This window comes from Hesperophylax consimilis, chromosome 4 (genome assembly GCF_061612785.1).
Source record: "Hesperophylax consimilis isolate HC1 chromosome 4, BYU_Hcon_1.0, whole genome shotgun sequence".
NCBI classification, from domain to species: domain Eukaryota; kingdom Metazoa; phylum Arthropoda; class Insecta; order Trichoptera; family Limnephilidae; genus Hesperophylax; species Hesperophylax consimilis.
In genome coordinates, this window is record NC_142839.1 from 38,701,155 (window position 1) to 38,711,501 (window position 10,347).

General features: G+C 33.7%; 1 protein-coding gene across 1 annotated transcript; it reads right to left on the bottom strand.

Annotated features, from left to right (window-relative positions):
• Positions 1–220: 220 nt before the first annotated feature.
• Positions 221–5,598, bottom strand: LOC149424688 (outer dynein arm-docking complex subunit 4). Its single transcript, XM_089631091.1, has 3 exons — positions 5,077–5,598; positions 615–913; positions 221–512 (listed from the first exon to the last, which is right to left on the bottom strand). The coding sequence occupies exons 1-3, from the start codon at positions 5,596–5,598 to the stop codon at positions 221–223; spliced, it is 1,113 nt and encodes a 370-aa protein (XP_089487217.1).
• Positions 5,599–10,347: the final 4,749 nt, after the last annotated feature.

The following is a 10,347-nucleotide window of genomic DNA, read 5'->3' on the forward strand; positions in this document are numbered from 1 at the left end:
AAAGCTTTTCTAAAACTACGGCAAGTTAAACTTTTGAAGGCAGGAATATTATAAAATTACCATTAAGTTTTTTTTAATTGCTTGAAATTATATCGTTGGTCGCCATTCAACGCCTTTTCCCTCAAATACAGTCTTATTATTTAACTGTTGTTGACATATTAGAAATCGAGAACTAGCATTCCTTTCAAACAACATTATCAAACACTAAAGCATCTGCTCTTCAAATGTTTTGGTTTTGGGCGTACCATTTAGGGAACGGTCCCAAATCGTTAACTTTTTGAGATTTTCTCCTGCAAGCTGCCGTTGTGGTGGGCCGTTGCTGCCGCCAAAACTCCTGCCTCTTGTTCAGAAACTGGACGGCTTCTTCCGCGTGAATGGCAATGTTGTTCGTCTTCCTATCGGCAACGTTCAAATCCGGGTGTTTTAAAAGGTTTTCCAAATACTCTTTATCCACGCACAGCTGTCCTAAAAGTTGTCGAGATAGTTTTTTTTCTGGATTGACTGCCTTCTTTGAAGAGTTGGTTTTTTTAGTTGGTGTTATCGTTTTTCTGGAGGTCTTATCATCTTGGACAGGTGTGCTGAGTAAAGATTCTTCAATGTCTTTCAGATCGATGAGAGGTTTGGAAGATCCGATGGTGTTTTCGATGGCTTCTTGGGCTTTTTGTACTCCTAGTCGAAAACCTTCGAGTTCTGGACGAATGCGAAGACCACGGTGGTAGAACATCAGGCTCAGTTCGAAGTCTCCGAGGTAATAGAGAGCTTCGGCTTTTTGGTAGATGGCTTTAACATAGTTCTTGTTCTTCACAAGGGCTGTTTCAGCATCATCTAGGGCCAGTTTGGGCTCCCCCAAGAGAAGGTAGCATTTGCTTCTCGCCACCAGCGCAGTTTTATCTTCAGGGTTGAGCTCGAGGGCCTGAAACAAAGGAGGGTCACTTATTATTAAGACGTATGTTCACTTAATCCGAATCTAATTTGATTTCTAAAGTTGTCTAAAAAATAAACCGCAACTATTGCACTACTGCTATTTTTGTAGGTAATTAGTTCAATGAGTGTATTTAAAATAATATTCGGGATCAACGCAGTTTAATTTTTGTAAACTGACTATTTATCAATTTATTTTAATATACAGTCCTCTCACACACACATCAGTTTAAATAAATAATGTCAGCAAAACAACAAAACAAACGTATACAAAAACGATATACACGGTATCCAGGATTTCGTAGTACAAGCGGGAAGCTTGTGAACATTTGGAGTCGATTTTGTGGTACCTATAACTTTATTTGTTTATTTATTTACGCCATTGGGGATTATACATAAAACTAGTCTTAGTAAAATAACATAAGTGCATTAAAATGTTCATAATATATACTAAAAATAGTTTAATTCCTATCCAATGGAATATGCAATTCAATTTATCCATATTGAAATATAAAAAATAAAATGGGAACAAAATGAATCAACGTAATATTCGTAGGTAATTCAAGACCTGGGTTCGGATTTTTAAAGGCATTTTTAAGGCTCTATGGCACCAAACTGAATTTTTGGTGATAAGAATCACGGTCTTAAGCGAAATCACTAAAAAAATCTGCATTAAGTTGCATTTCTGGGAAAAATCATCATTTTTACGGGCACTAATGCAAAACTTGGGTTCGAATTTTCGATGCAATTCCAGAGCAAATAACAAAAATCAACATAAAAAGAAAAAGTAAGGTAAATGGTAAAAATAAACAAACAAAGTAAGTTACGGATTATGTATAGGACTACTAGCTGAACAAAATGTTAGAATTTTAATAAGGAATAAATGAAAATATCAACGGAACTGAATTTATTTTCAAGCCTGTGAAGCCTTTGGACTGATTTGAGATTTTGTTTTCGATTAAATCTACTCCGATGCTGGAATTTTTAGGGACAAATATAAAAAAAATCGCTTGCTTGGAAAATTAATATCAGATGTTTAATGCATTTTAAAATGAAACCCGGCTGCAAACGTTTTTTTAAACCTTTTAGTTATAGAAAAAAAAAATCGAATTGATCAGATCGAAAGAAAAAAAAGTTTATTTTTCGTTCTCCATGCGATGCAGATTCACTTATTTCCCGCTTGTACCTACTACGAGTTTCCGGACACCGTGTATACGAGTAATAAAATTCATGTTATTTATTGGTGATTTCTATGTAAACTTAGATCATATCTCGTCCAATCATATTTTAGGAACAGTATTCAAGGTTTGTACATTGAACAAATAATATTATTTCGTGAGTTGAAAATATGAAACACGAATACGAGGGAAACATGCATGCTCCGTATGACAGTAGATGAAGCTAATAAACCATCTTTTATTGTTCATATTGGGAGTCAAAATGTTTTCTTTTCTAGTCTAAGGACGGGTTGTTTTACAGAATTTGAACAATTCAAATTCAATCAAAGTTTATTTTCAAGGTATGTGAAAGTTATATTCATTTTTTTTATTATTTCAGCTCTGTGAAGCAACTGGACCATAATGATATAATATCAAAACTTGAATAGGACTTTGACAGAACTTACTATATATTACGGATGAAATTTGGTGAATTTTTCAAATTCTGTGAACAACCCGTCCCAAACAGATGGCAATAAAATACATTGCGGATTGGCGGATCTTTTCATGATTTGTAATTAATTACAAATGCAATTTTCAAACAATGATGTTGCAATACATTTAGACTTGTTATTTAGCTCATAAAATTAAGATAAAATGAGTCAAGTGAAACACTCTTATTTATTTATTTTGTAAGAAACAAACAGCTTTTATATAATATGCAGTGATAGATATAAATATACAAGTTAATTGAAGTAAAGCCACAGAAGTTTCTTATGTGAAAGTGCATTAGAAATGAAGTTTTAGTTTCTTAAAATTAATTTGGTGTCAAAGGAAGGGGAGAGGAAGAGGAAAATAGGAAGAGGAAAATAGGAAGAGGAAAATAGGAAGAGGAAAATAGGAAGAGGATAGGAGATGCTGCCGACACATTCCACATACTCTCATATTAATAATCGATCGTACGCATTACTTCATATCGATATTTCTTTAGGTTATTACCAAAAATGTCAATGCTGTAAATTTTTTTATTATATTGTGCGAGGAATTGGGGAATTTTTTCGAATGTTTGTTCTACACGAGGGTAGATAAAATAAATCAGATTGTCGGGTTGATCTAGACGGAATATGAAAATTTATTAAATTGGTAAGTTCTGGTGAGTCCAGACCATTATTTAGGATTTTAAATGATAGGATTTGATCAAAAATTAGACTTCGTGTTTGGAGGGAGTTAAAATTATGAAATTTAATGGATTCGGTATAATTTGAGAAGTGTAAGTTTAGTTTATAATTAATGTGTTTAAATTTTTTTTTGAATTCTTTCTATTCTTTCGATATGGGCTTGGTATAAAGGAGTCCAGATCGGTGTACAGTGTTATGTTATGTTTCCGTTAAATTCTTAATTCAAACATTGTTAATATATGACAAAGAAATATAATATGTATGTGATCGGGCGGCGTTTTCGTATTCAAAAATTGTGCCTAACACCACTCCAGGCCGACTAGAGTTACAAGCCTGGGCGCCTGACGTATTTTGAGTTGTAAAGTGATCAAGTGTCAAGACAGTGTCGTTCCGTAATTGATCAACGACAGTTTGTTAATGGCAGCGATTGTTGTTGATACTTGTTGTTACTGCTGATTTGTGTATTGTTTTACTGCAAGCATATAAATAAACAAAGTGATTAGACTACTGCACTGAAGTTTAGTTGGCGATAGCACTTGACTTCGTAATTTGGCTGTTTGCACGCCCAGACCTCTACTCTAGTCGGTCTTGCATTTTCTGTAGGACACATTTTCAGGCGGGAAACATCTCTATTATTTATAATAATAAAAAAAATAAGTCATTTTCCTGAATTTACTAATGAAAAATTCTCTGTCTTTTACTAGTGTTTGCCGACTAATTAAAACACTTTCTTTTCACACAAATATTTTTAAGGCAATTTACTTAGCACACGACATTTAGCACTAAAACTACAAATTCGAAAGCGCTACAATTGACGTACTTTTAGCTGGCCACTTTGAGATTTCTACAGCGCATCTATATATTGTAAAGTCATTGCTTTCAAAGAATTTATTCTTCAAAATTAAAAAAAAAAATAGTACTACTGCAAAAATCGTTCTTCATAAAGATAAAATATTATTTTGATATATCTTCTGATATGTTTATTACATCACATAATTATTAGTACAGACATTATCAGTTCAATATAGCGCAACTAGTAACTTTTACATCACCCCTAAAATTGAATAAATACTACAAAAAAATATTCTATAGATACCGCCACCCGAAGCGCCCGTCTTTGATTATTTGTGATTTCTTAGAAAAATATATTATGTGTATCTATCGACAGCATGGATTATTAATATATTACTTTGATTAATTAATGAATTATTACTAAGGTTTAGCACCGACACCAAAATAAATCAAAAAAAATTCAAAAGAACTGACATTTCATTCGCATGTAAGGGTGCGTATACGTAATACGTTTATACGCAGCCTAATGTTTCAGTTTTCTTTCAAATTCGCCTACGAACAAAGCAATAAACACAAAGCTGTTTTACCCGGAAAATATGCAATTTAAATGGTTTCTATACCATATTGTCTTCAGCACCAAAATGTTTTCCATTGAATTTTGGTTGAAAATAAGCGCATATTAAGAATGGTAACAAAATAACATGCTGGCTGCATAACTCTACAAGCCTCAGAACTCAATTGGTTTCTGACGGTTTCAAAGGTTCCAAAAGGATCGATTTTGTTACCAACGTTGGTATTATTAAACAATAATGATGATAATACGTCAATATACTATTAAATAACATTACATATCACATTCTTAACTCAATTGGTCGCTGACGGTTTCGCCACTTCCACAACTTTATTAAACGATAGCGTCCCTCAAGGATCGATTTTGTTACCAACATTGTTTTTATTAAAATACAATGATGATAATACATTAATCTACCATTAAATAACATTAAATTTTAAGATTTACAATATAAAACCTTATTCACGAAGGTAAGAGCTATTTCCGTATTGCCTGCGCGAAGCTCATTCCTCCCCAGGGCCATCAGCGTGTTGGGATCCGCTTCATCAGGAAGCTGGAGAGCTTTGGACCGATCTGCCTTCAGCTTGATATTCAGGGACTGCTTGATATCCGTGGATCCCATGTTGACAGCGGCCGCCCGGTCCTTATCCGTGTACACTTCTTCATCCCTCACTATCTTCCGACTTCTCATCTCTTTCTCCTTCATTTCTTTCTTAATCTGTTTGAAGATCGCTTTGCTGGACAGTTTCGGCGGGATGAAAACATGGCGGGCTGAACTTCCTCTCTCCTTGTGGTCTGCTTCAGGAATATCAAAAGAAACTTGTCTTGCATTAGCATGCCTTTTGTGGCTAGATTTGCCTCTAGATTTTTCGTCATCAATACCAGTGTCCAATCTTACATAGCTCTGAAGAAATTCTGATTCTTTGTTAGACCCTAAAATCTTGCTGGCTCTTTCTTTAGCTATATCATCTGTCGGCATTTTGAGGGACGGAAATACACCAAATAATTACAAATTATCAGCAAAATCTTCTCAAAAAATAAACTAATAATCAAATAACACCACCAACTTTCAATTTGTCATGCATCGTAAAAACAACACTTTTAATGAATGGTATCGCTAGATAAATAGATAAACCGTCTAGGACACCACCTTCCACGCCACAAATATCACTTGTCGATAAAATATAACAATAATGATCACTTAATATTAAAAAGCGATAAAATCATTTGACACTCCCCAATAAAGTTCGTACGATCCTATTGTTATTACCGCACGCAAGGTAGGTGAACTCAACACGAACAATCCTTCTAACTGGCGTCGATACGATACCAAAACATGTAATTATTTGGATTGAATTGTTAACGACACTGGATGTTTAGTGGTTAATGTTTATGTTATAATAATGATGGTTGTAGTTAAGTCCCGTCTGACTGCGAACAGTATTCGCGTGCCGAATGGTGCAGCGTACAGGGCGGTAAGTGGGACTCTGGGCGCGTAACATGTCGCTCCTCCGTTAGCAGGGCGGAATCTAGGGTTTGTTTCACCAAAGTATTTATATGAGACATAAAAAAAGATGGCCAGTTATAAATGAATTGCTTAATTTCTTTTTCCAATGAGAAGAATGAATTCTCGCAGAAAATTGCAGTAATTCATTTATTTTATTTTAAATAACTTAATGAGTAAAACCTCAAAGTGTAGTCATGTTAGTTGGCATCGCGTTTGGGTCCCACCCAGGCATAGTGTATTCAATTCCTCGGCTAGACAAGTCCTCGATCACAATACAAGCAACATTTTCCGCTTACTGTGGTGTTAGTAGGAGATTTTCGAATATTGTCAGGTTATTCGTAACCCGGGAATGTTTGTATTTCTTCAAAAAAAATGTAATTATTGAAGATAATATTAGAGATTTTTAAACGAAAATTTGAAAAATCAGCAACAGATATGGTCGCATCAAAGATAATGTTGGTAGTTCTTATTCGAAGTATGATACAGTTAAATATGACCGAAGGAGATAGGGTCCCATCGGCGCAGTTGGTAGAGCAGTGCACCGGCAAGGCGAACTTACTGGGTTCAAGTCCCAGATGCGACCGTATTTTTTTCTGTTTCAAATTTTCTTTTAAAAAATTGCTAATATTATCTTCAATAATGAAATGGTATATATTTAATTATTTGTGTGATAATTTAATAGACGACCCAGCCGTAGGACTAATGAGCCGAACTGCCCAACTGAATCTCAACTTATGGGAAAGAAACGAAGCAATCGCAAATGGCGCCAAACGCATTTTGCAGTTGATTCTTTGCTTTCTCGTAATTCGTGGTACAGTTTGCATTTCGGTTCGCAAATGTATACTTACCCTAAGATGTAGTGTTGGTCTACACAGGGAAAATAAAAGGGAAGTAGAAAAGTATCTCTTAGAAAAGTAGTCTCTCTCTCTCTCTCTCTCTGTTTTCCAGTTTTGTAGAATTTAAAACACGGTAATAAGTATGTCATGGTAGAACTCCTATTAATATACATAAATCAAGTAAATTAAATGTAATAGTGTTAAAGATTTTAGTTTTTATTATTGAGACAGCTGTTTCAACGTTCTAGGCCATTATCAAACTGTAGTTTTCCACTTTGAGATGACTTATTTATACAATTTTATTTACTCGTATCCTATTTTTATTGAAGCTGGGGCTTACATTATAAATTGAAACATATTTTTCAGCCAGCAGACATTTAAAAAAATATATATATAAATAATTCGAGGTGGGTAAAATGATAAGGTAGTTGTATTTTTTTTATTTAGCCGGTTCTTATTATAGTAAACTGGTAGCCGTAAACCGAGCTTGGTTTAGTTTCATACATCTTTTATTTTACTTAATAATTATGAAACAATATTTATATGCCTAACATTATTTTTTTTTTCACATGTAGCAAACACTTTGTGGATATACATAAATATAATAAAATTACTTTGGTTTTAACATCACCAAGTGTATTAAAACATAGTTATTTTATTCTAATACACATTTATTATTATATTAGAAACTTAAATTAAAACTGTAACCCAGTACTCCCCATTTGAAACAGAAGAAAAGATTTCTCAACTGAAAAAGGACGTTCTGCTTAGTAAAATAAAAATACATATTTAGAAATACAGGATTTTCCAATGAGAGGTGTTATTTTGAATAGCCCGCTATTTCGGTAAATGTTACTTTTGAAGCTATCATTTTTTGACATTTGACAAGTAAAAACTACGCCATTAACAAAAATGGAACGATACACGTTTCAACAACGCATTGAAATTATTAAAATTCACTTGAGTGAATCAAATGCAAATCATCTTGAGTGATGAGGCCCATTTCCACCTCGGTGGCTTTGTCAACAAGCAAAATTGTCGCATCTGGGGCTCGGAAAACCTAAGAGTTATTGTTGAAAAGCCTCTCTATCCTCAACGTGGGACTGTTTGTTGCGGTTTATGGTCCGGCGGAGTCATTGGACCTTACTTTTTTGAAAATGAGGCTGGAGCAACAGTTACGGTGAATGGATTGCGCTATCGAGAGATGATTAATGATTTTTTATGGCTGGAATTGGATGGTATTGATCTGGACAACGTTTACTTTCAACAAGACGGCGCTACGTGCCACACAAGCAACGAAATCATTGATCTTTTACGATTGAATATCAAAATAACACCTCTTATTGGAAAACCTGTATATAACCTGTAAACAACCTTGAACCATAACTGTATCCGTATAAAAAAGCTGTTATGAATAAATTAAAAATTAAAATTAAAAACACTTGAATTTTTAAAAATAAAATAATATTTTTCAAATCTCTTGATGGAAGAGCTGAAAAGTGTAGGTCTAGAATTTTCTCAGTTCAAATTATGTGATCCTGCTCAAACTCTCAGATTTGCTGCCTCATAGTTAAATATTATTTATTTATTTTAGTTCGTAATGCAATTTAGTTTACTATTAACTAATTAAAAACACACATAATGATAATTGGGACTCCAGTTTTATTAAAATGATGTTTTAAGTGTTTATGTGACTTTCGAGAATCATGAAAATCTGCTTCTTCTGTAAATATTATCATGATTGGTTCTACTGTTTGTTATTATATATAAATGATTTTTCTGTCCCTAGATTGTCCCTAACGCGTTCCCATACCGTTCATCCGATTACATTATCCGACACTAATAAGAAGTTTGTTCTTATTAGTTTCAGGCGTGCTTAGAGAGTGGTTTGAATGGTAAACATAGTCGGGGACGCTCGATAAAGACTTAACGCTTTGCGAATGAGATCCGGAGTCGAATTAAATTCGACGTAATATAGTTTAGATGTAATGTAGAAAAAGTCGGGGATGCCTGAGGAAGACATGAATCAAATAATTATTTTGTGGTCAAATGAGACGTAAGGGATGAACGAAGAAAGAGGTGTAAGGAGAATGTATATAGAGGTGGAAGTGAATGGTTGAGCAGGTCAAGGGCGCCTGAGGAAAACATGGCACAACCACGTGAAACAAATGCTTATTACAATACCATTTGCACTTAAAAAATGCAGCTGTTTTCAGGTACTCTAGAATAAAAACAAGAATAAGTCCCGAGTAAAGCCGGTTAAAAGTCTGTTGCTTTATTATATTTTTCCAGTGTTGAATAAATAAAAATAAATACAACATCTTTTAAGCCGAAATGCGTCCCTGCCAACTTCCTCGCTTTTCGTATCCATGGACACCTAACAATTTCTTACATACCGATGTAGGCTGAAAATATTATAGGCCAGCTATGTAAACTTTCATTCCTTTCACAGCCAAATCAACTATTCTAACATTCCCAGACTCTTAAAAAAGTCTTAGTTATTATATAAACTTAATAATGATGTAATATAATACATTCTCTACCCTTTGTTTGTTGGTTAAACATATTACTTAATTTAAAAGTCTTACGTATTTTTTTACAAAGTCAGCATCAAACATGAAAATAACGGTAACCGGATAAATCATAAAAATGATAATTCGTCACATTTTTTAAAAGTTATATAAAGTCATGGAAAGTTATACTAATACTTTTTTAACTGGGTTAAGTAGGTTAGGTTAGGTTAGGTTAAGTTAGGTTAAACAAAAATTTTCAACGTTTTTAATGACTCTATATCACTTTTTAAATGTGTGTTGAATAATCACTGTGTTGAGTTATCATGGAACCTTATTTACTGGTAATGAACAAGAAACTGCTAAAAGTCTGTGTTCATCAATGCTAGTTATTTACTGATAATTAACATGAAACTGTTAAAAGTCTGTGTTCATCATTGCTAGTTATTTACTGGTAATGAACATGAAAATCTTAAAAGTCTGTGTTCATCAATGCCAGTTATTTACTGGTAATGAACATGAAACTGTTAAAAGTCTGTGTTCATCAATACTAGTTATTTACTGGTAATAAACATGAAACTGTTAAAAGTCTGTGTTCATCAATACTAGTTATTTACTGGTAATAAACATGAAACTGAATTTTTCGCGAACAATGCAGAAGAGTACACTATTTATCATGTTTATTATTTATTGTTAAAATGTATTTGTAAGAAAACCCAATTTATTTTAACAAGTGGCAAAGTGACTGTCATCGTGCCATCGCATCGTGTGAACTGCCGCCACTTTCTTTGTCGGAAAAAGTGAAAGAAAATAAATAATTATATATTATGTAGTGAATTGGCGTGAAGTATGAATTTCCTTCCATAATTAGGTTG

What these genes read in the sequence shown, in the direction of transcription:
- LOC149424688 (XM_089631091.1), bottom strand. Translation starts at nt 5,598, where the DNA reads ATGCCGACAGATGATATAGCTAAAGAAAGAGCCAGCAAGATTTTAGGG. An exon ending in CTCTTACCTTCGTGAATAAG is followed by an intron (nt 914 to 5,076) that starts GTTTTATATTGT and finishes CCTTTGTTTCAG; the next exon opens with GCCCTCGAGCTCAACCCTGA. An exon ending in ATCGGATCTTCCAAACCTCT is followed by an intron (nt 513 to 614) that starts CATCGATCTGAA and finishes AACCAACTCTTC; the next exon opens with AAAGAAGGCAGTCAATCCAG.